Source organism: Phocoena sinus, chromosome 14 (assembly GCF_008692025.1).
Source record: "Phocoena sinus isolate mPhoSin1 chromosome 14, mPhoSin1.pri, whole genome shotgun sequence".
NCBI lineage: Eukaryota > Metazoa > Chordata > Mammalia > Artiodactyla > Phocoenidae > Phocoena > Phocoena sinus.
In genome coordinates, this window is record NC_045776.1 from 84,384,236 (window position 1) to 84,409,315 (window position 25,080).

Here is a 25,080-nt window from a genome sequence, read left to right on the forward strand (position 1 = left end):
GAGGCAGGGAACACGCCAGTTACCCAGGGTGGGCCCAAAAATGCCTGGTGGGGTCACTGATCAACATGACCACGATCGTGGGAATTCCCTGGTGGCCCAGTGGTTAGGACTCTTGCGCTTCCACTGCAGGGAGCACGGGTTTGATCCCTGGTCAGGGAACTGAGATCCCACAAGGTACACGGCATGGCCAAAACCAAAAACAGAAACAGAGGTCGGTAGAGATCAGAACACTGCCAGGCGCAGGGCGGGCGAGGGTCTCGCACAAGACCACTCAGCAAGTCAGTGATGCCCCAGGAGGCCAGGCTCCACACCACGGCTCAGCCAAGGGCAGGCGGCCCCTGAATGCCCAGCCCCCGGCCCCCACCTGTCCAGCTCCTCAAACAGCTCCCGGACAGTCATGGCAGCCACGATGGTGATGGCGTACGGCAGGCAGTCGTGTTGCCTGCTCAGCGCCAGCATCTTGGCGTAGCGCGGTGCCACGGGGAACGTGGCCATGGTCCTGCCCAGCTCAGTGATGGGGCAGCTCCACCGGGACCTCTGCAGCTGCTTCACCCTGGAGGATGGAGGTCTGTGATGGGTGCGGGGAGGCTCCATGAGAAGCCTTTGGCACCAAGAGGCCTGGTGCTCGGTCAGCTTGGGAGAGGAGGGGAGAGGGGAGAGGGCAGAGAACGGGGCGGGACCTGGGCTCCCCACTTCCCCCGAGCTCCTGCCCTACCTTTCTGTTTTTGGGGGTGCCTGCAGGGCACCCAGCGCGATCAGCAGCTCCTCGGCGGCGATGAGGGCCTCCACGGACGGGGGCGTCGGGAAGGGGAAGTTGATGACCTGGGACACAGGGAGACGTGGCAGGAGACAGGTGAATGCGGAGGAGGAAGCAGGGGACCAGGCCTGGCAGGAGGACGGGGCTCCTACCGCCTGCCGTCCGAGCACCACTCACGCCCAGAACATGGGACACGGCGGGGCCGGGACACACGCGAAGTCCACGCGCCGGGGAAACTCCACAGGCCCTCTTCCGTCACTCATTCACATCAGCCACTCACTCAGAAGCATGTACTGAGCACCTCGTGTGCACCAGACACTGTTCTTGGCGATGGAGACAGAGGAAAACAAGACAAGGATTCAGCCTCCACTGAGCTTTCGTTCAGCCAGAAGGGGCCGCAGACCAGTGAGTATACACGAGAATAAACGTCATCACAGGAGAAAATGTGCCCAGACAGGTGATCCGGGGACAGATCAGGGACAGGGAGTGACCGGGGTCAGGGAGGGCGGTACCTTAGAGTGACCAACTCAAAACAAGCATTAAGATAAACATCTGTACATAGATGTTCACAGCACCACTAGGCACGGCAGCCAAAAGGTGGGGACAACCCAGATATCCATCGATAGACGGATAAACCAGGGTCCGTCCATACGATGGAGTGCGACTCAGTCATAAAAATGAACGAAATTCTGACACGTGCTACAGTGTGGACGAACCTTTAAAACACGACGCTGCTAGGTTCAGCTGTGGATGGTCCAAACAACAGAAAAATAAAACACGTATCGATTTATAATATTCGCTGAAATAAACTGACTGTGATTCAAACTGTCAGCTAGGTTCTTTGACACTGAAAATAAAATACCAAACATAACTAATGTAAAAACTTTTAGCAATGAAAAGCATGATCGTATCTTTTATATCATCTTACTGTGTATTGAACTGATAAATGAGGTTTACATTGGCTAGAAGAAACCCCGAAAAAAACCAACCACGATGCTGAGTGAAAGAAGCCAGACAAGAAAGGACAAACATCATATGATTCCATTTTTATGAAACGTCCAAAATGTAAAATCCACAGGGACAGCAGGAAAGCGGCCTCGTGGCTGTCAGGGGCTGGGGGGAAGGGAGGGCTGCGACTGACTGCTGATGGGGGCGGTTCTCTCTGCCTGCGCCAGCCCTCCCGGAGCAGGGCAGAGGCGGGCACCCCTGGACACACTCAGTGGGTGCAGCACTGAGGAGGTGGGGGGCTGGGCAAGCACCACAGGGCTGAGCTCCTAGCGCTTCCTGGGCCGCAGGGAAGGAGGAACAGCCCGCGAGGGGCTGGGGTCACCCTCGCCCCCCAGACCGGACACAGGTACCCTGGCAGATCAGTGGGGTGATGGCAGGGCTAGGGCTGCAACTGACCTTTTCAATGTTGAGAGCTTTCATCTGAAGGGTCAAGTCTTCGACGGGTCTCCGGGTGATTTCAGGAGGGGGGAACTTCTCAAAGTCCCCGAAAACCGCGGATGAATACAGTCTGAACAGAAGGAAGCACCCGAGACTAAGAAATGTTAAGTGAATAAGGAAGAAACTCAGCCCAACTACCTGGCATTGAATCTTGACTCCACCACTTTACTAGGCAAGGTGTTTACCCTCTTCCTGCCTCACTTTCCTCACCTGTGAAATGGGCGAGCATAGCAGCTGCGCCGTTGGGACTGGTGAAGATACTTCAGGTATCTTCACATAAGACTGCTTAGAACTGCCTGGCACACGGCACTCGGGACGTTTTAACTCCTTTATTGCTTACGAGTTTTCTTGGCATAGTTTCTCAATTTTCTTTTCTTTTGTAACGTAAAGCAACGTTGAAAAGAACAGCACACAGCTCTTGAAAACAAACAAATAAAACCCAGCATGCTGACTGGGAGAAAATACTTGCTAATGATACCTCTGACAAGGATCCAATACTAGGATTATACGAAGAACACTTACAACTCACCAATCAAAAGACAAACTACCTGACTGAAAAGGAAATGATAGGGACTTCCCTGGTGGCGCAGTGGTTAAGACTCCACACTCCCAAGGCAGGGTGCCCAGGTTCGATCCCTGGTCAGGAAACTAGATCCCACATGCATGCTGCAACTAAGAGTTCGCATGCCACAACTATGGAGCCCACGAGCCGCAACTAAAGAGCCTGCCTATGGAGCCTGCCTGCCACAACTAAGACCTGGCACAACCAACTAAGTAAATAAAATAAAATAACAAATACTATAAAAAGAAAAAAGAAATGATGGATCTGAATAGACATCCCTCCAGAGAACACGTACAAATGGCCCGTAAGCACGTGAAAAGATGCTCAACGTCATTAGAGAAACGCAAACCAAGACCACTGAGAGATACCAGCTCGTACTTTCATTTTTATAAAGTAGAAAATAGCGAGCATTGGTGAGATGTGGAGAAATTAGAACCTTCGCACGCTGCTGGTGAGAATGTATAGATAAAATGGAGTAGCCGCCGTGGAAAAGTCTGGTCGTTCCTCAAAATGTGAAACACAGAGTCATCGTACAACCCAGCACTTCTACTCCTGGGTATACACCCGAGAGGCATGGGAACAGACGTTCAAACACTTGAACACGTTCACGGCAGCACTATTCACAGTGGACACAATGTGGACGCAACCCAAGAGTCTATCAGCAGATGAATGGACAGTGAGATGTGGCCCCTCCACGCAACGTCATGGTACTCAGCCATTAAAAGGAATGAAGCACTGACACAGGCAACAGCGTGGATGAACCCTGAAAACATGACGCTGAGTGAAAGAAGCCAGACACGAAAGGTCACATATTGTCTGATTCCGTTCACAGAAAATGTCCAGAATGAGCATGTCTGTAGAGATAGGAAGTAGATGAGTGGCTGCCGGGCGCTGGTGGGTTGGGAGTGGTCGGGAGACGCAGGGAGAAACTGATTAATGGGTACAACTGATAAATGCGGTCTCTTTGGGGGTGAAGAGAACGTCTAAAAATTAATAGTGGCGATGGCTACACAACACTGTACATATACTAAACCCACAGAATTGCACGCTTTAAATGGTGAGTTTTATGGTATGTGAACTTTACCTCAGAAAAGGTGTTAATAAAACAAAACAAAACTCGAGGTGCTAATAAACACAGGGCCTGACGTCAGCAGCAGAATAACGGAATAACGCAAGTGCCCGAAAGCCAACAGAAAAGGGGGTGCGAAGGACGGTTTCCAGCGGGACACGGGATCCCCCTTTCCTCGCCCGTGGGTGGGTGACCACTGCCCAGTGGCCCCAACGTCACTGGAGGGGCCCCCGGGAGCCCCACCTGTAGCAGTGGCCGGGCTCCGTCCGGCCCGCGCGTCCTGCCCGTTGATCGGCCGAGGCCTGGGAGACCCAGGTGATGCGGAAGGAGGACACGCCGGTGACACGGTCGTAGTACCGCTTCTTGACCTTTCCACAGTCCACCACGTACTTGATGCCTGGGATGGTGAGGGACGTCTCGGCTACATTGGTGGCCACAACACACAGCCGTGTCCCCTCTGGGGGAGGCTGGAAGACCTAGGATGGGGGGACGGGAGCAACAAGAAAATTGACCTTTGTCCCACCAGAGTCAGGAAAGAATTTGTGGGACAGAGGCCAGAAGAAGTCAGCCAGGCGGGGCAGGGCCTGGAGGTGACCGTCCTCGCCTTGGGCCACTGCTCCCCAACTAAATGAGGGAAGCGTTTCCGTCCTCCGAGCAGGAGATCCCAATACCCTCTCAAAAGTCTGGGGCGCTGATCAGACAGCTGACGGAGAGGGTGACCCGGCGTCTGACCTGCTCCCACCTCAACGCCTTTGGGCGCTCCCCACCGGGCATCCATCCCAGGCCCCGCACGGTTACCTGCGCCTGCTTCTCCGGGGCCAGCAAAGAGTAGAGAGGGAGCACACGGAGGGGAAGCGAGGCATCGGGCCGCTCACCTGCAGGGGAGCAGAGGCCTGTGGCACCCAGCTCCCCTGCTGCCCAGCAACCCTGCCCGCTCCGCCGGGGAGGCCCCCCTGCAGCCCCGCTGCCAGGGCTTAACCCTGGGCACTGGCAGAGAGGGTCGGCAAAGCCAGCCACGCTGCAGTCTCTCCTCCTCGGAAGAGCCCCAGGCCCTGTGTGGGGCCCCCTAAGGGCTTGATTCTGGCCCCCCGCAAACCCCCAAGGCCTGTGTTCACCCAGCAAAGCCAAGTCCGGGGTTGGCGCCCCCATTACAACCGGCACCACAGAGACCTGAGGGCCTCCTCTGTGTCAGGCGGTTTCAGGAGCTCAGGGGACAGTAGGGGGCAGAGCAAGCAGGAACCCCAGCTCCCCTGGGGCTCGTTGCTGGAGAGGGCCCATCGCTCGACCCAAGCCCACGCGGTGGGAGCAGAGGCCGCGGCGGGTCCCACCTCCGTCCGTCCCGTCGTCCCCTAAGTCCAGGTCCAGGTCGGAGCCCAGGGACTCCTCGTCCACTTCCCTGTCCTCGTCACCTCCGCCCGCTGGCAACACCGAGTAATTGTCCAAACTGATCTGGGGCAGCGTCTACGGTAAACAAGACATCAGCACCGCGGGCTGCGAGGGACCCTGCGTAGAGACCGGCATTGCGAGCAGCGCCTGCGGCCACGTGACCCTGGGCAGGTCACTCGACCCCGTCCTGCGTCGGTATCCTCATCTAAGAGCTGGGGATGATCACGGGGCTTCTCGAAGGGCTGCTGTGAGGATGCTGCGAGCTAACATATGTGCAGCCCTGAGACCACCGCCCTGGGCATCCACGCAGGCCCTGCTCAGGGCTCGGGGCTGGGCCTTCCGGAAACTTCCTCCAGGCCCCCAGTACAGGGAGCCTGGAATGTTTTAAGTCGCAGCCCACCCTGCAGCCTCCAGAGCGGCACCAGTCAACCCCTCCCTCCACGGCAGGAAGGTTCTAGACCCCTGCTGCCCAACAAGGCCACCCACAGCCCCAGGTGTGTCTAACACGACCGAGGACTTGAATCTTACTTTTATTTGGTTTTAATTAAATTTACATCTGTGCAGCCATAGGGGCTAGCGGCCACCACACGGACAAGGCGGCTGCAGAGTCTGAGCTGCCCCTCCGGCCTCGACGTACCGTGGCCTTGGCCTTCCTCGCCCGAGCCTGCGACTTCTTAAACCTCCGTGTTTCTTCTACCGAATCTTTCTGAGCGTCCTTTTCTGGGAAAAGACGAGCAAGTTAGGGAGCAGGCCATCTTGTGGCTGGTGCCAGGTGATCAGGGTCCCGGGTAGGGTCACTGCATCGATCACCATTCACTGGGGGGACGGGAGGGCGGCAAAGGGCCGGCTTTCCCGGGGGAGGCTCCGAAGCCCAGGCTGACCGCCCGCAGCCTCTTGGGTGAGGGGCTGCAGCTTGGGCTTACCTGGAGGCCCGGGCCTGGCGACCGGGAAGGCTCTCCTCAGCCTGCGGCACAGCGCGTGCACCTCTGCCTGCCCCGTCAGGAACACCAGGATGCCGCCTGTGGGGAGAGCCAGCCCCGCCGTGACCCGCTCGTTCACGCAGCAGACGCTGCCTTGGCCATGACCGTGTGCCAGGCCTTGATCCGAGAGCTGGGGCGCAAGGAAGTGCTGATCAAACCAGGGCTGCAGAGGCCCAGACGAGCGACGGGCAGCTGCCCGCACACCGAGGGCGCTGGGACAAGGGGCTCAACAGTTGCCGTGGGAGCCGGCATCCCATCCCCCGGTATGAGCCCAAAACACGGGGAAAGCAGCTCTCCTCCGGGGAAGTGGGAGCAACACAAGGGTCCATCGCCTGGTGAACGGAACTGACGGGGATATGGTGAGAACTGTGGGGGGTCAGGAGTGAGACTCAGGCGGGACACGCCTGTTCACCGGCCCTGCGTCTGTGGGGACAAAAGGCACCCTCCACCCCCTCACCCCCTACCCAGTTAGTCCCTGAAGCCTCGCGATCCTTGGGGCGGAACACGGCAGGGCAGGTGCTGTGAGCGCTCTGGACCAGTGACGACGCTGGGGCACAGCGAGGCCGAGTGGCTGCACCCCCGGGCCTGCAGGGGGAGGGCCGGCCTCCTCCCGGCCAGGGCCTCACCTGCGGGCAGCACGCGGTGGACCTTGCACACCTTCCGGAAGCACTCCCCACTGTAGTCTTCCAGCGGCGTCCGCTTGTTAAAATGCACGGTCACCGGGAACTGCCGGGGCTCAACCTACGAGGACGCCCAGGGAAGCACGGGGTCGGGGTCGGGGGTCAGGGGTGGCCTGAGCCCAGGCCCAGGCCCTCCCCTTCCCTGAACTCTCTGACCACGAAGGTCTCCATTTGGTGCTATGATCCCACCCACCTCCCCGGCAGCAGGCGTCCTGCGCTCTGTCGCAGTCGACAGAGGGGCCCGGCCTCCCGCGGCACCCTGAGACCCCGGCCTGGGCGGTACCTTGATGACGGGGGGCGGCTGGGCGAAGAGCCGCTGGTTCTGGGTGAAGTCCTCCACCCGCAGCGTGGCCGACATGATGAGCAGCTTCAGCGGCAAGTGCCTCTGGGGGACGAGAGACCCGGGGACCCATAGCCACCAGGAACACTGGGGCCAGGAACACTGACGGGGGGCAGCGGGGGGCCCTTGGGGGAGACCTGCCCTGCCCTCCTGGCCTCCCTCCAGCCCCACCTCGCCTCGACCCTCAATCCTCTTTCTGGTTGCCAAAGATCTAAGAAAGAAGTGGGCGGCAGTGGCTTGTTAAAGGAGCCCTTAAGATACCCACAAAGGGACTTCCCTGGTGGCGCGGTGGTTAAGAATCCGCCTGCCAATGCTGGGGACACGGGTTCGAGCCCTCGTCTGGGAAGATCCCACATGCCGCGGAGCAACGAAGCCCATGAGCCACGATTACTGAGCCTGCGCTCTAGAGCCCAAGAGCCAAAACTACTGAGCCCGTGCGCCACAACTACTGAAGCCCGTGAGCCTAGAGCCCATGCTCCACAACAAGAGAAGCCACCGCAATGAGAAGCCCGCGCACCGCAATGAAGAGTAGGCCTGCTCGCCGCAGCTAGAGAAAGCCCACGCGCAGCAACGAAGACCCAACACAGCCAAAAATAAACAAATTAATTAATTTATTAAAAAAAAAGACAAAAAAAATAAAAAATAAATAAATTAAAAAAAAGACAGATAGCCCCGAGGGACTTCCCCGGTGGTCCGGTAGTTAGGACTCAGTGCTTTCACTGCCGAGGGCGTGGGTTCAATCCCTCGTCAGGGAACTAACATCCCCGCAAGCCGTGCGGCGTGGCCAAAAGGAATGAAAAAAAGATTCCTCCAAGTCAAGCTCTGATGGTGTGAGATGAGACGGGAGGGCCGAGCCTGGGGTCCACCTGGCACACCGGCACAAGGGGTGTGGTGGTCTCAGCCCTCCCTCCCCCTCGACGTTGTGACTGCGGTGGCGGGTGCCTCGTTCCCAGCCCCCTAGGCAGCACCTACTGTGCCCCCTGGCGGGCTCTGCTCTCGAGCCCTTGGAAGCTGTCCCCTGAGGCTCGTAAGGTCCAAACCCCAAAGTTCAGCGTTTTCGGCGAACAGAAGCCAAGGTGAGAGGCACAGCGCAGACCAAAGGCCCCGTCTCCTTCCTGCAACAACTTCCCCCGTCTGCCCCAGCCCGCGTACCTCCCTGCATCTCCTGTTCTCCCCACCTCCCTCACTCCGCTCCGCCACCCTAGGCTGCCTGACAGTCCTCAACACACAAATCCAGACCATGGCGAGGACTAAAATCATGGGAAGTCCCAAGCGTGGGCGAGGACGTGAACCGGCAGCCTGTACCCTGCTGGCGGGAACATAAGGGACGCAGCCGCTGCGGAAGATGGTCTGGGATGGTCGAAATGGTTAAACGCAGAGCTCCCATGGGGCCTGGCGGCTCTGCCCCTGGGCACAGACCCAAGAGAAAGGAAACAAGTCCACACGGAGACCCGGACACGGATGTTCACGAGAGCCAAAACGCGGAAAGAGCCCAGCTGTCCTCCGACAGATGAATGGCTGTATGAAATGTGGTCCCTCCACACATGATTCAGCCATAAAAAGGAACGAAGCACTGACACAGGCCACGATGGAGATGAACTTTGAAAATGTGCTAAGTGAAAGAAGCCAGTCACAAAAGGCCACATGTTGTGTCTTTTCACTTACATGAAATACCCAGAATAGGTAAATCCATAGAGACAGAAAGTGCCCTGACGGATGCCTGGAGATGGGGGAGTGCAGGAGGACGGGGTGACAGCCAAAGGGCACAGGGTTTCTTTTCAGGGTGACAGAAATATTTTAAAGTCGATCGTGGTGATGATATAACAACTCTGAATATGCTAAAAACCACTGAATCGTACACTGTAAGGGCATCCATTATGTAAAATAAAGTCAGAACCCCCCCCCCCCAAGATATCAGGATAACACCTGCCCCAGGGCCTTTGCACCGGCTATTCTCAATTCTCAGAATCTCCTCCCACCAGTACCCCGCCTCACTCACTCACTTCCTCCAGCCCCCCACTCAAAGGTCAACCTCTCAGTGAGTCTTCTCTCACTACCAACCCTCCACCTTCTGCCTGGCACTGCTCCCTCTCCCCGGCTTTGTCCGTCACCAGCTCACAGGTTTTCTGAGTTTGCTTACTGTCAGGTGCCCTCATGAAAATGGAAACCCCACAAAGGCAGGAACCTCTGTCCTGTTCACCGTGATGTGCTCGGTGCCTGGCACACAGCACACACAGACCTGATGCCTACTTGATAAAGGTTCTGCACTTCTAAGAACTGGGCGTGGGGAAGTGCCAGCCTCTCGGCGGGACTGGCAGGGGCCAGCACAGGACAGTTCCACAGAGCTCCCACCCCAGGGCAGCATCCCTCTGACGTCCGCCCCTGCCTGATCTGGCGTGGGGGAGATGCAGGCAGGGGCAGACCCTAGGCCGGGCACAGGGCAAGCATCTCAGAGCACGTGGAGCACAAGCGTGGCTGGGTGGCCCCACCGGCGCTGCGGGTTCCAAAGACCCGGCTGGCGTCTCAGAGCCGGCTGCAGTGGAGCCTGGCCCACCACGGTCTCCTTGCTTGAGCCTCCTGCTCTGGACAAAGGGAAGGGTCACAGTGGATGAGGCTGGACCCAGGACAGGGATCACACAGGGTCTGTTTACGCCAAGACCCGCAGCCCAGCACCGGGCCTGGGGGGTCCTGTCCCGGGAGACCCTCTCACGGCAGCAGCCTGGGTGTAGACCGCCGTGGGCTGTGGGAGCCGTGGCCTGGGACTCGGGGCTCCCCGGCACCCTCACCTACCTTCTCCCGGAGACACACTATGCGGGACAGGAGGCCGATGAGGATGTCAGTGTACACGCTCCTCTCGTGGGCTTCGTCAATGACCACCACCTTGTACTTGAGCAGCAGGAAGTCCTGGTGGGGGAGGTCGGGGGTGAGGCCAGCCAGCCGGGCCTGAGCACCCCAGGGTCACTGTGCACCCCAAGGTGCCTGCTCAAGGAGCCCCTCTGGTAGCCAGCACAGATCTGAGAGCACTTGGCCTGCGGGGAGTCCTGGCCTATGACCCCGGGCCAGTTGCTTCACCTCCCAGGCCTCTTTCTTCATCTGTCAAATGGGACAACGGGACCCATCTCACGGAGTCGTGGTGAAGTTTCGATGACAATTACTATCTGTAAAGTACACAGCACGGGACCTGGGCCCTGGCAGAGAAATTTCTAGAGAAAAGGCAGCTACGATCTCTTAGAGCTGAGCTACCAAATGCAGATGCCCATGGGGCGGGGAGGGCAGGCAGGAAACGGGAACGAGGGGATGCTGGCTGGGGACCAGGGGCAAGAGCTCAGCGCATGCCATACAGGAAGGGGCCATCGACGCCACAACACACTCACAGCCACCGTCCCAGGCGGCCTCGAGGCAGGAGTCACCTCTGCTCTCCCAGTGACCCCTGCCCGGGGGACGTCATACAGCCCAAGAGAAGCAGTGTGCATTTGGCTAACACACAGTCTGTGAACCAAACCACATTGAAAACACAAGTTCACGTTTAACAAGCACTTACGAGGTGGGGTGCTAAGGTGCTTTCGTGCGTCACACGATTTTTGTTTCAAAGCAATTAGGAGGAAGGTACCAGCTTGCAGATGGAGAAACTAAGGATCACAGAGGTTGCGTAACTTGCACAAGGTCACACAGCAGCACGGTGGTAAACACAGTGGTTTGCCAACATTCACTGCTCACACCCCAGGTGACAGCCTAGCCCCCCGCCCCCAGGCTTACCAGCCTTGCTTTGTGACGCCAGATGAGCAACCAACCTTTTGGATTTCCTTGAGCAAGACGCCATCGGTCATGAACTTGATTCTGGTCTCTTCGGTCACGTTTCCCTCGTATCGGATCTGATAGGAGACGACCCTGTGGGCACAGGCTACGGCTCGGTCCCCCAGAGCTGCAGCTGCCTGGGTCTGCAGCCGTGCGGCCACTCCAAGGTGGGCAGAGGAGCAGGCCTGGCCCCGCTGGGCAGGCGGCCGAGGGGAGGGCCCACCGGCTCCCCCAGCAAGGCCCGGACACAGGCCCACCCCGCCTCCCTCTCCAGGAGCTGTCACGGGCAAGTGAAGAGCACGTCAATCAAACACACACACGGACCCTGGCTGGAGCCCGACGTGAACAAGCAACTGTAAAAGCTGTTTAGGAGACAACCCGGGAAATGGGAACACGGACCGGAGCACACTCTGGAGTTATGATACACTCTTTAGTGGCGGTACTGCTGTTATGTTTTCAGAATCCTATTCTTAAAAAAAAACAAAAAACAAAAACAAACCAGGGACCTCCCTGGTGGTCCCGTGGTTAGGACTCTGCGCTTCCACTGCAGGGGGCACGGGCTCGATCCCTGGTCAGGGAACTAAGATTCCCCAAGCCTTGGGGCGCGGCCAAGAAAACAAACAACCCAAAAAAACCCCAGACTCATGATCTTTCAGCCCCGCACAGTGAAACATTGAGGCTGAGATGATGCGAGACCTGAGACTTGCTCCAAACCGGGTCTCGGGTACGTGGGGGTTCATCACACTAGTCTCTCCACTTTTGTACACGCTTGAAGATGTCACACTAAAAAGCTGAAGAGAATTGGGCTTCCCTGGTGGCGCAGCGGTTGAGAATCTGCCTGCCGGTGCAGGGGACACGGGTTCGAGCCCCGGTCCGGGAAGATCCCACATGCCGCGGAGCGGCTGGGCCCGTGAGCCATGGCCGCTGAGCCTGCGCGTCCGGAGCCTGTGCTCCGCAACGGGAGAGGCCACGACAGTGAGAGGCCCACGCACTGCGATGAAGAGTGGCCCCCGCTTGCTACAACTAGAGAAAGCCCTCGCACAGAAACGGAGACCCAACACAGCCACAAATAAATAAATAAATAAATCTAAAAGTTGAAGAGAATGAAAGGGGCAGCTTTGTATGTACTGTAATTTTCAAGGTACACATTGAAATGCCACAAGAAAGATACAGAAGGGCCTGAACAGTATGAACCGTTCACGCAGCAGCCAGACAGCGAGAAATACAGAGACACACAGAACTGCCTGTCTGTGCACACAACTGTCTAGAAGGATCCACAGCAAACGTGCAGTAGTGGCTGCCACCGGGGAGGGAGCTGGGGGAGCCTCGCCCACCTAAGACACGAACAGAACAAGCCTCCCCAGTTTGTGTGCTGGGCCCAGCGGGGGCAGAGTTCTGTCCCCAGAGCCAGGACGGGCCTGACCCATGGCAGGTCCTGGTCGGTAAACATCTGATGCCAGTGTGGATGGCGGGCACTCTGCCTCTATACGATTCTGTGCTTTCTTTTTTCTTTCTCCTTGGCCGCGTGGCGCAGCTTGTGGGATCTTTGTTCCCTGACCAGGGATGAAACCCAGGCCCTCGGCAGCGAAGGCGTGGAGTCCTAACCACTGGGCCGCCAGGGTGTTCCCTACAGGTCTGTGCTTTCTGAGCCTCAGACCACACTGGACACGCCACCCCTTCCAGCCTGAACTGGACGGTCTGGGCTGAGATGCAGGTGTCTGCATTATCGACACGGCGCGGAGCCATCCTCAGGCCAGGGCTATGCTGTGTTCAAACTGCTTTCCGAGGCAAGTCCTGCAGCCTTACTGCCAGGAGAGGGTTTTCCTCCTGGAAACCTGAGGCCGTAAATTAACCCGGCCACGCTATTCGCCTCCTGCCTGCCTTCGGCCACCTGCTGCTCTGCTCTGCCCTCAAGGCCTGTAAGGGCCACTCCGTCCCCTCACTAAGGGCCTGGCTGGCTTGCCCCTGCTTCACGACGCCCCTACTGTTGGCATGTAGGGAACCGCCCTGTGCTTAGATGCAGACGTGGCGCCCCCTGCCGGCGCCCCCCAGGGGGACGCGGGCCTGCGCCGTGGCTCAGGTCTGGTGGGGCCAGAAGGCCACCCCCAACTCTCCCATAGGACGCAGAGCCCTCACCGTGGTGACAGATTCATCTCCTTGGCCACTCGCTGGGACATGGCCATGGCGGCCACTCGGCGGGGCTCTGTGACGCCAATGATGCTGTTGTCACTGGGGGAGGAGAACACAAGGCATCAGGAGGGCTCCGCCCCACCCGTCTGCCCCGAAGTCACATGCGGCTCGGGAAGCGGCCCTCACTGGGGGTGACGGGACACGGGCGCCAGGCAAGGCACCGCAGCATCACTTAACAACAGCAAAAGGGAACGGCCCACAGGGCACTCTACAGGAGACGCTCTGATAATCACGGGGCCAAGGGGTCCAGGCAGCCGCAAACAAGCACGAGGCCTAGGTGGACCTGAGCCTGCAGCCGGGGGGCTTGTCCAACCCAGCCGAGCACACGCGCCTCCACAGAACCTACCCAGGGGACGGGTGGTGGATTCTGGGCAGGAAAGAGTTGACCCAGCAGGCCCGAGGCTGCTCTCCCTACAAAGCTCTGCTTCCAGGGCAGCCCCTGGCTGGTGTCTGGGATCCTGGATTTCAGGAGGGCTCCCGCCTCTCCCTGACGGACGAGCGGGGCTCACTGTGCCTGAACTGCTTGTACAAACAAGGTGGCGCATGCTGACACCTGCTTTCCTCTGGGGAGTCTAGGACTGGGTAGGTACCAGGCAGAGGCCGCCTGTGTGACCAGCCCCGGTAAGAACCCTGGGTGCTGAGCCTCTGCTGGGCGTCCCTGCTTGATGACATCTCACACGGGCAATGAAGCGCGTCCTGTGTGACCCCCGCCCTGGGAGAGGGCTCTGGGGGCCTGGGCCTGGTTCCCCCAGACTTCACCCTGTGAGCCTTTCCCTTTGCCGGCTGTGCTTTGTGTCGTTCACTGTAATATATCACAGCCGTGAGTACGATTACATGCTGGGTCCTGGGAGTGTTCCCAGCAAATTGCTGAACCTGGGGGTGGTCTTGGGGACCCTGACACACATGGGTCGGAAGGGCCAACAGGAGTTGACACGCCATCCCTCCCACCAGGGACCAACCTAAACGTTTTACACAAATTCAGTCATTTCATCTACATAACAACCCCGTGAAGTAGGTGCAGTGATGAACCCTATGTCACAGCTGAGGAAACTGAGGCCCAGAGAGGTTAAGGAGCTTGCCCCAAGTCACACAGCATGGCAACGGCAGAGCCGGAATTAGATCCCCAGGAGCCCTGCTCCTAACAACTTCCAGGGGCCACGTCTCACTGTCACCTGAGGAACCTGTGGGGACCCTGTGGCCAGCCCCCACCTGCTGTAGCCTGCTTCGTAGAGAAACTGGGGCACCTGGGTGGTCTTCCCGCTGCCGGTCTCGCCGCACACGATGACAACGGGGTGCTCGGCCACTGCCTCCATGATCACTTGTTCTTCAGAGAGAATCGGGAGCCTCAGCCGCTCTTCCTGGCGAGAGAGGGGAAGTCAGCGCTCACGGAATGGGGGTGGGGGGTTGTCGTCCCCTGCAGAAGGGCGGAGGGGATGGGGGGCTTTGCTCAAAGCAAGATTACGTAGGGTGACGTGGTTCCTATAAAGGCAGCAGCCGGCATCCAGCCAAGGGGAACAGGTGTGCTCGCTGGAGGATGGAAGCCCTGACGGCTGGGGAGGCGCAGAGACATGGGCTGGGTCCTCGGGGACAGCGTGGTGCAGAGAAGCCCCTCTGGGCACAAGGAACTCTTGCCTGCTGCCGGGGGGAGACTACACTTACGGCACAATCACTTCGGCAAACAACCGGGTGCTAATTTTACCAAAATCGAGAATGTGAGATACAGCGATTCCTCTCCTAGGTACTCACACGTGGGTGCGCGCGCACACACATACACATGCTCACACAAGTATTACAGAGTGAGGGAGAAGTTTCATGAACCCCTGCTTGCCCTTGTTATGTGTGACGCATGCTAGCACGCTAATTTTAAACATTCTGTTCTCTATCTCTATTCCATTCCATTGGTTAAAAAAAAAAAAAAAAGGTGCTGGCCATCTCATGACTCCACAATGGCTGTGACTTCCAGTTTGTAAACGCTGCTCCCCCCCAAATTTTTGTACCTGTGGCTTTGAGAAAAAGGCAAGAATGTTTAAATCAGCAGTGAAAATGGTAGCAAAAAGCTAAAACAACCCAAATGCCCAGCCAGAGAAGGGTACTTAAAACGTGCTCTGTTCACACAACGTAATGCTCTATAGCAGTGAAAACAAAACAAAACAAAACCCAAACGGACCTTGGTGACACAATGCCGACTAACAAATAAGCAAAGTGCTGAAAAATAGACATGATGTGAGGCCGCTTATAAAACAGGCAAACCTAGGCGTAAAAACACGCACGTGCAAAAACCACAGAGAAAGGCACGGGATGAACCCCAGGGGGCACCAGGGACGCTAGATGGCGGAGCCCAGGTTCCTGAACGGCCGTGTGGAGCAGAATCTCACACCCCAACTCGCAGAGGACGGCACTGGGCTCTGACGTCCCCTACAAGGAAGCCTTTGTGGCATGAAGCCAGTGGCACATCAGGGTCTGTTAGAGCAGTAAGCTCACCCTAATTGCTTATATATGAGCACACAAATGTACCTGTGACTGAAATCACCTCATCTCCACAATCCAATCTGTGGTTTTAAACAGCTGCTCTAAGACCCAGGAACCCTCTGCCTCAGGCCTTTGCTCACACACTTCTCGGTGTGGGACGGCCCCCATGCTCCCATCTGGTCCCTGAACTCTCGACCCGGATGCCTTCCCTGATGAAGCCAGGCCCTCCTGTGATCCCCCCTCATGGTATCCGATCTTGCCCTCCGTGGCTCTCGTCCCATGTGTGGTCGACCTCGGTCTCCCCTCCTGGACCGAGAGCTCCGAGACTGCAGATCGCTCCACCTCCTGTGCTGGCCCACAGCACGTGCTCCGTGGAAACGTGTGGACGGAACCACCACCCGTGATGGGCCAGACCCTGCGGCATCACCAGCCTCACGGCTCCCCAGGTGCGTTCCATGGGCCTCGGGCTTCATCTCCCTGAATCTTGTTGTCCTGACAACCCAGTGAGACCCTCATTTTACCAGACAAGGATACGAAGTGTAGAGAGCCGGAGTCCCTGTGAGTAGACGGGTACCCCCATGCTACGGACGAAAACAAGGCCCAGAATGAGCTGGAAGGTGGGGGCACCAGCACTCCATTTCAGGTCAACTGACTCCAGAGCCCAAGCTCTTGTCCCAGTGAGCAGATGCCTGGACCAGGACCTGTGGTCAGAGGCTGAAGGTGACGGTGACCAGACGATGATAAGGGCAGCGGACACCCATCTGAGCAGCCCTGACCACGTGCCGGGCACCCGCTCGTCAGCCCTACAACAACCTTGCGAGGTGGGTACAGCTGTCCCCCTTTTCCAGGCAAGGAAACTGAGGCACAGAAGGCAATGCAACCTGCTCAGATCCTGGGACGCCCTCTCTCTGCACCCTCAGCCCCCTCACAGCACAGACCTGAGCACCTAAGCCCTTAATCAAACACCAGAGAGGCCAACCTGCATTTCAGGGGAGCGGTTCACGGGGACGAAGACGGCGGGCTTCGCTGGGGGCCTGGCCAGGGCAGAGGCTGCCGCAGGAGGAGCTGGTGGAGGGAGACCGCTGGGCACTGGGCTCTGGCCCCTGGCCCCGGGCGGAGCTGGTGGCAGATGCGCTGGGGGCGACCCTGCACTGGCCTCTGCCTGCTCGTCCGCTGGGGTCTCCTCAGGTCCAGACTCTGCTGAGGACTCAGACTCCTCCTCTTCTGCCTCCTGGTGGTGGCGCTTCCGGTGGGCCCCGCTGAGGCTGCTGACCTTCTCCAGACCCTGGGCTGCCACGCTGTCGGGCTTCCTGCCGGGAGAGCCAGAAGTCAGAGCCTAGGACGGGCCAGTCAACCTGAGGCAGCTCTGGGTTGCTGCAGGCTCCTCAGAGGCCAGGCTGCAAAGGCCACGCCCCTCCCTGCTGCAGGGCCTTTGCACCCGCTGTCCATGCTCCCTGAAGACAACTGCTCCCTTACTCGATTCCAAGGACGCCTCTCAGGAGGACTCTCCCTTACCGTGTAGCCTCAATCACCTCCCCCATCCCCTCCATCCTCTTCCACCTGCTCTTTTCTGCTTAGTGCTCACCAGCACTAAATATATATGTATTCACTGGACCACTGCCCATCTCCCCACCATTAGAATGTGAGCTTCTTAAGGGAAGAAATTTAATTTTTGTGCACTGCTCTATTCCTAGGGCCCACAGGAGAGCCTGAGATGCAGTTTATACTTGATAAGCAGTCGTTAAATGCACAAGGCTTAACAGGCCAGTACTGGAAATGAGCAGAGAGGGCCAAGTGTGAGAGCAGTGGGCAGGGGCGTGGGCTGGGGGGAGCACACGGGCCCCATCTAGTGCCGGCTGCTCTGTGGGAAGGCCAGCTGGTGCAGCCACATCATCCAACTGGTCAAGACCGGGGGGACCCGGGATTTTAATGTGAAATCTCCTAATTCTTAAATGTTGACTGTTGAACAGCGTCTCCCCAAAATTCATGGCCACCCAGATGCTCAGAATGTGACCTTATTTGGAAACAGGGTCTTCAGGATGTCATTAAGATGAGGTCATACTAGATTAGGATGGGCCCTAAATCCAATGACTGGTGTCCTTATAAGAAAACAGAGACCCAGGGGACTTCCTTGGTGGTCCAGTGGTTAAGACTCCATGCTCCCAATGCAGGGGGCATGGGTTCAGTCTCTGGTCGGGGAGCTAGGATCCCGCATGCTGCGTGGCCAGAAAAAAAAAAAAAAAAAAGAAAAAAGAAAACAGAGACCCAGACACAGACAGAAGGCCACGGAAGACACACAGAGGATGCCACGTGACGATAAGCCGAGACTGCGGTGACGTGTTGGCCAGCCACGGAACGCCCAGGATGGCCGGCACCACCAGAAGCTGGGGGAGAGGCTGGAACAGATTCTCTGGCCTCCAGCAGGAACCCACCCCACCAACACCTTGACTTTGGACTTCTGGCGGTCAGAACCACGAGAATAAATTCCTCTTGTTTCAAGGTCCCCAGTTTGTGGTGACCTGTTACCGCAGCCCTAGGAGACTCACACATGTGCAGAAGATCCCAATGTCTAATGATGCTACGGGAACCAAACAAAACCTGCCAATGGGCTAAATCAAATCCTTGACCTCCTTGGTGACAACTTCTAGGCTACTCGTCCCTGCAAAAGCTGGAAGGACCTGTAAGGCAGGACCCAGCGTCGCGGGAGAACGCCAGCATCCTGCGCACGGCAGGACAGTTTGCATCATCTGAGGCCTCTACGCGTTTGAGGCATTTGAGCACACGTGCCGTTGCAAACGCATTTTCTCATAACCCCAGAAGACGCCATGACCCCTGAGCCCCCCGGGGAGCCCTGGCGGGAAGGACGGGCTTCAGGGAGGGGCCAGCCGACTCACTCTTTGGTGCGGTACATGCGGTCCCCAGTGCCCAGTTTGGACGTGGTGTAAAACAGTCTCATCTCAGCTTCTGAAACCTGGACTTCGCTCAATTTCTGGAGCATCTCTGCTCGCTGGGGAAGGAAATGAGTGTGTTACACATTTGGCATCATGATCCCCTCGTCAGAAGGGAAGCTGAGACTCTAAATAAAATTCCAGCATCACTAACACCTACAGTCTTTTTTAAACCAAAGGTCGAACTGCAATTACCATCCTTCATGGAGTTCTTAACGCCGAAAGACCCGTGAGCTTAGGGTGGCTTTCTGCCCCCTTACGGAGTCTGGGGTTGGATAAACAAGGCTCTCTTTGCACCACGGTGTGTCGTAAGGGAAGATCATCGACTATCCAGATGCCCATCAACGGGAGATGAAATAATAAAGTAGGGCCTATTTGTATAACGCAAGACTTCCCGCAGTTAGTACAAGGGAAGAACAGCTGAGTGTGTGATAGGAAGTGGTCCCCACTCTGCCTTGAATAAAGCAGTGAGCGGGGGCGGGTCCAGTTGGTTCCTTTCCCCTGGGTGAGCAATTCATGAGTGTTTGTTTTGTTATTCTTGAAATTACACAGATATTTTATATCTGCTTTTATACGTGTTTATGTGTATATATATATATATATATATATACACACACACATACACACACACACATTTCGTAATCGATAAAAAACAACGTACAGAACAGCAAGAAAAGATGCTCACAGCATTCAAATAGGACACACGCACAGGACAGTGAGCCTCCCCTGCATGAAGGGCTCCAGGGACCAAGCGTCAGAGCTGCTAACGGGAGGCCTGTGTGTCCCCTGGTGGACACAGCACACCATGTGGTCACCTTGCCAGAAAGACTAACGAGAGAGAATCTCCTAAAGCCTCTAGATCGGGGTTTCTCAGTTTTCACACTACTGGCATTTGGGGCCAGATCATTTTTTTGATGTTATGAGCACTGCAGGCTGTTTAACAGCATCCCAGACCTCTACCCCCCAGATGCCAGTAGCGTCTCCCAAATCGTCACAACCCCAGATATGTCCAGATTTGGCCAAATGTTCCCGGGGCGGGGGGCGCAAAACTGTCTCAGTTAAGAGTCACTGCCCCAGACCCAAATACCAATTTATAGGAAATTCAGAGGGTGGAAGACCATGTTTATATCAGAGATTAAAAGTTTTTAATCCAGACCATGGGAAAGTCTCTGAGACAAACAAACCAATCTCTCCAACAAATATAAGGGGGAAAGACAAGAGATGCGGGTGGAGAGCATCTATGAAACAATTAGAAATTTGACTATTTACTGGATATCTAATGGTATTTTGAAAAAATTTAGACATGCTAATGGCATTGTGGTAATTTGAAACGGTCCTTATTTTAGAGATGCAAACTGAAATATTCAGGGATATGTATATGGGTTGAATGGTGGCCCTCCGAAAACGTATATCCGTGTCCCAGAATGGGATCTTATTCAGAAAAAGGGCCTTTTTAAGTTAAGGGTAATTAGCTTAAGGATCTCAAGATGAAATCCTGAATTATCCAGGTGAGTCCTAAATTCAAAGCCAAGTGTCCTTGGGACTCCCCTGGCCGTCCAGTGGTTAAGACCCTGCGCTTCCACCGCAGGGGGCACAGGCTCCATCCCTGGTCAGGAACTAAGATCCTGCATGCCGCATGGTGCAGCCAAAACATTTTTTAGAAAAAAAAAGAAAAACAGGGGCTTCCCTGGTGGCGCAGTGGTTGAGAGTCCGCCTGCCGATGCAGGGGACGCGGGTTCGTGCCCCGGTCCGGGAGGATCCCACATGCCGCGGAGCGGCTGGGCCCGTGAGCCATGGCCGCTGAGCCTGCGCGTCCGGAGCCTGTGCTCCGCAACGGGAGAGGCCACAGCAGTGAGAGGCCCGCGTACCGCAAAAAACAAAAGAAAACAAAACAAAACAGAAAAACAAACAGAAAAAACAAAAAAAATACAGAAAAAGACAAGTGTCCTTATCAGAGATACACAGAGGAGGGACACATAGGGGAGCAGCCCACATAAAGACAGAGGCAGAGACTGGAGCAATGTGGCCATGAGCCGAGGAAATCCGGAGCCACAGGAGCTGGAAGAGGCCAGGTGGGACCGTCCCCTGGAGACTTCAAAAGGGGCACGGCCCCGCTGACACCTCGATTTCAGGCTTCTGGCTTCCAGATCACTGAGAGAACACATTTCCATTGTTTTAAGCCACACAGTTTGTGGTCACTTGTCAAGGCCGCCACAGAAACTAGTACAGATTGATGCTGCCTGGGCTCTGACCCAGGGGGTGGGAAAGTGACCGGCCGTGGAGACGACCGAGGTTGACCACGAGCCTGACAACTGTTGGAGCTGAGGACAGGTACGCTGGAGTCCATGACGCTGTTGTCTCTAGCTTTATATATGTTCGAATTTCTCATTACAAAATTTTCTCCTTAAAAAAATATTAAGCAAAAAAGGTTAAAATTCTCCAGAATGAAGTTAAAAAATAAACAACAAAATGAGTGAGGGGGGAAAATAAAAAGTGAGCATGTTGATCGACCAACTCCTGGTTCAACAATCAGGTGGCCTCCACAAAGCTGGACCTGTCCCAGACCGACAGATACCCAAGTAGCACATCTCCCAAGGACTGGAAAGGTTCTGGATCTGTGTGTCCCATACGGGGCACTAGCCACACGTGGCTGTTTGCATTTAAGTTAATTAAAACCAAATCACGTTAAAAATCCAATTCCTCGGCCACACTGGCCACATCTCAAGCACTCAACAGCCACGTGTGGCTGGTGACCACTGTACTGGACATTGCAGACAGAGAACTTGTCCCTCCTTCTGGAAAGTTCTATCCGACAGTCCAGCCACAGGGATCACGTCGGGGGTCACAGACACCCCGACCCATCCCTCGCCATGCAGACAGAGCGTGCATACCTGGCGCTTCTTCTCCTTCTGGTCTAAGATTCTCTGCAGCATCTTCCGTTCTTTCTTGGTCAGGGGTTTCTTCTCCTTCTTGGACAGGGGAGGGGCTTTGGTCTTCTTCTTCTTCTTGCCAGGCAGGATGAGCGCGTTGCTTGCATCGACTCCTTTCAACGTGTCCTTATCTGAAAAGACACGCTTGCCTGACCCACAGCCCTGGAGGACAGAAAGCGCGGACGCCTGCGAGTCTCAAGATGCTGCGTTAACGCCGTTTTCCTCCGGGCTGACCCTCCTGCCCACAGTGAGAGCCATCCGGGCACCCGCATAGGAACAGGGGCGCAGGCCCGTCACACCTTCATTCCACCGGTCCACCCAGCACCTGCCACGGGTCAGCCGTCCTCGCGTTGTGGGGAGAGGGATGGGGGCGCAGCAAGGAGGGAACAGGCTGCAACAGCGCCTCCCTCCCAGCGGGGCCCTGTGTTCAGCGGGGCCATCTTTACAATAACTCTGAAAGACGCTCTCTCACACGTGTACAGTGGACTGAGTACCAAGCTTGCGTCACATCTATTTTTAAATGGTGGAGTCTGGGACATCCCTGGTGGTCCAGTGGTTAGGACTCCGTGTTTCCACCACCAGGGGCACGGGTTCAATCCCTGGTCAGGGAACTAAGATCCCAAAAGCCGTGTGGCGTGGCCAAAAAAAAAAAAAAAACTCGGAGTTTGAAAGTATATGTTTCAGACCAAAATCCAGCTCCCTTATCACTCTTCAACTCAAACCTACTGCAGCACCATGGGGAGGAGGGGGCTTGGGGAGCACGTATTTCTGCCTGACACCCAACGCTGGAGTCCCCGCACAGGCAGTGTCTGACTTTTATTAACTGCTCAGGCTTTGTACAACTTTATGACATTACCAAGTGTAGGAGCGGTTGTGTGCTCCTCAGTAAGAAGAATGAGACTATTTTAAGCAATGCAAGCCATCCATTCTGCAGTTCTCAAACAAATTAAAAGCAGGGGGAGAAAAAGAAAAGAGTGTATAGCAGTATTTTCCAAAGGCTCCAAATCGTGTGACGTGGTGACAGCTAAAGGAGTGTGTGCTTGTACGCGCTTGTGCTTCAAAATCTCTCGGTTTTAATTTCTAATACGGTAAATATCGACAGACACAACCCACACTAACAAAAGCACTTTGGGGTCCTCAATTTTTAGGAATATAAAAGGGTTCTTGGTGCAAAAAATTTGAGAACCACTGTGCTATAGAAAAAAAGGGGCGGGGGAGATGTGCTAAAAAGAAAAATAAGAAAAAGGGTGATATTGGATCGGGGAAAGCTCTTTGAAGAAGGTAACCTGCTTTATATTCTTGTAAGATCCCTCTGGCCCCTGAGAAAGGTGGGCATAGACAGAGATGTCTTGTTCTGGGGTGAGAAACCACTTTCCCCAAATCTTTGAGTCTAAGAGACCTCGGGTCCCTCTGCTCTCAGCCAACTGTCAGTCCAGGGGTCTTCTGCCCTCTTAGAGGGGCCATCTCACTTCCTGAGTTGTCACTGCTGTTACAATGGATGACACCCATCACAGGACAATGTCACATCTCTACAGCTTGTCTTTACTCTTCAAAGCATTCTCGTTTCAGTCACAAACATATTCTCCCAAAATACCACCTCCGTGACTCTGAGAGCAGGTAGGATGACTGTTACTGCTGGACCCATTTGACAGCTGAGAACACTGAGGCACAGAGATGTCAGGCGATTTGCTTCAACTCCCAGCCTATCCCTGCAACTTCCAAGGCGGGAACTTGGACTCCAGATTCCCACTCTGACAATCTTTCCTATAACCCCACTGCCTTCCGGGTCCAAGAGGAGAGTGTGGAAGAAGAGGCTGATTAGCGGGTTGAGGGAAGCCAGCGGCCCCGGCTCTCTCTCCCTCCCTCCACCTCCTGAATCTAGACTCACTCTTCCCTAACACCTAAATCTGCTTGGCCCTCACGGATCCTATACAAGCAGCTGGATGAGTCCAACTTTGGAATGTGTTCAGTCTCAGGGGCCTGCAAGACAGCTGAACCCACTCAATCACTTCAGCCCAACTCTCACCCGAAACTGGACCCATCATGGTGGCCGATGGCCTCCCCAGTGTTACATCCACGGTCCTTTCTCTCCCTGCCTGATCCCACGGCCACATCTGACACAGACGGCAGGTCTTCCTCTTGGTCCCCGGACAACCACACTCTCCCAGGGTTCTCTTCCCACCTCACTGGACCGGACTCATTGCCTCAGCGAGCCAGTCTGGTCTTCAGACTTCAAATAAATATCATCTATACACAGATGACTCCAAACTGCTATCTCCCCTGGACTTGCCTCTCTCAAGCGTCCGATTCAGCAGCTGCCTGCTGACCCTTCTACTTGGATATCTGACAGGCCCCCCAAACCACTCATATCCAAAGCCAAGCTCCTGGCCTCCCCGCAAGCTGCCCATGCCTGCTTGCTCCAGCCTCCAGCCTCCAGCCTCCAGCCGCACGCCTGGGATTTGTTCTTGACGTGTCCTTTGCTCTTGCGCACAGCCAGAACAAAGCTCCATCTTCCAAATACATCCTGAATCCAACCACCTCTCACCACCTCTACTGCTGCCTCCCTGGTCCGAGCATCAACTCCTGCCAGAGTCAATGTACTCAGCAGCCTCCTATCAGATCGCCCAGATTCTCTGCCCTCTACTGCTTTTCCTCAACACAGCAAAGTGATGCTGTTAAAACCTAAGCCCTGGGCTTCCCTGGTGGCGCAGTGGTTGAGAATCCACCTGCCAATGCAGGGGACACGGGTTCGAGCTCTGGTCAGGGAAGATCCCACATGCCGCGGAGCAACTAAGCCCGTGCGCCACAACTACTGAGCCTGCGCTCTAGAGCCCACGAGACACAACTACTGAGCCCGCGTGCTGCAACTACTGAAGCCCGCACGCCTAGAGCCCGTGCTTTGCAACAAGAGAAGCCACCACAATGAGAAGCCCGCGCACCACAACGAAGAGTAGCCCCCGCTCGCCGCAACTAGAGAAAGCCTGTTTGCAGCAACGAAGACCCAACGCAGCCAAAAGTAAATAAATAAAATAAATTTATTCAAAAACAAAAACAAAAAAAACCTAAGCCCATCCTGTGTCCCTCCTCTGCTCTCAACTCTGCAGGGCCACCATCCTCACCATGACCCACCAGGCCCTACAAGATCCTGCCCCCATTTTATTTTATTTTTTTCTGCCCCATTTAAAATTTCATCTCCACTCAGCCATTCTGACTGCCTTCAGGTCTTAAAAAAGGATTCAACGCTTTCTCAATAGGGCCTTCCCCGCCGCCCCCCACCTCCATGAAACACTGCAACCTGCCCAAACACCTCTTGTGCTTTATCTCTTTAGTATGAATGTATGCAAAACATCCTATGTATTTTGTCTTTATCTTTGCTTGTCTCTTCCCAGAAGCATCTGAACTCTGCAGGGCAGGGAGTTTCTCCCTTAATCTCCTCTTCTGTTACTCTCCTAGAATAGTGCCTGGCACACAATAGCCATTCCTAACAAAACGGAGGAGTCTGGGCAGAAATGTTAAGCAGCCTGGAGC

At 55.8% G+C, this 25,080-nt stretch overlaps 1 protein-coding gene across 4 annotated transcripts in view; it reads right to left on the reverse strand.

Annotated features, from left to right (window-relative positions):
• DHX37 (DEAH-box helicase 37) overlaps window positions 1-25,080 on the reverse strand; it is a 30,526-nt gene that overhangs the window by 4,878 nt on the left and 568 nt on the right. For 3 of the 4 annotated variants that reach the window (XR_004345454.1, XM_032603166.1, XM_032603167.1), the window contains exons 2-18: window positions 21,514-21,683; window positions 18,569-18,681; window positions 16,654-16,984; window positions 14,415-14,563; window positions 13,152-13,244; window positions 11,012-11,108; window positions 10,011-10,124; window positions 7,164-7,265; window positions 6,827-6,941; window positions 6,144-6,239; window positions 5,858-5,940; window positions 5,163-5,295; window positions 4,633-4,709; window positions 4,078-4,310; window positions 2,162-2,273; window positions 716-822; window positions 365-553 (exon numbers count right to left, since the gene is read on the reverse strand). Coding sequence is in view for 3 of the 4 variants with exons in the window: in XM_032603166.1 (XP_032459057.1) it covers window positions 365-553; window positions 716-822; window positions 2,162-2,273; window positions 4,078-4,310; window positions 4,633-4,709; window positions 5,163-5,295; window positions 5,858-5,940; window positions 6,144-6,239; window positions 6,827-6,941; window positions 7,164-7,265; window positions 10,011-10,124; window positions 11,012-11,108; window positions 13,152-13,244; window positions 14,415-14,563; window positions 16,654-16,984; window positions 18,569-18,681; window positions 21,514-21,683 (2,314 nt within the window). In the remaining variant the exon portion in view is untranslated. Of the gene's footprint in view, window positions 1-364; window positions 569-715; window positions 823-2,161; window positions 2,274-4,077; window positions 4,311-4,632; window positions 4,710-5,162; window positions 5,296-5,857; window positions 5,941-6,143; window positions 6,240-6,826; window positions 6,942-7,163; window positions 7,266-10,010; window positions 10,125-11,011; window positions 11,109-13,151; window positions 13,245-14,414; window positions 14,564-16,653; window positions 16,985-18,568; window positions 18,682-21,513; window positions 21,684-25,080 lie in introns of all 4 variants that reach the window. The other variant, XM_032603164.1, reaches the window with a different exon arrangement.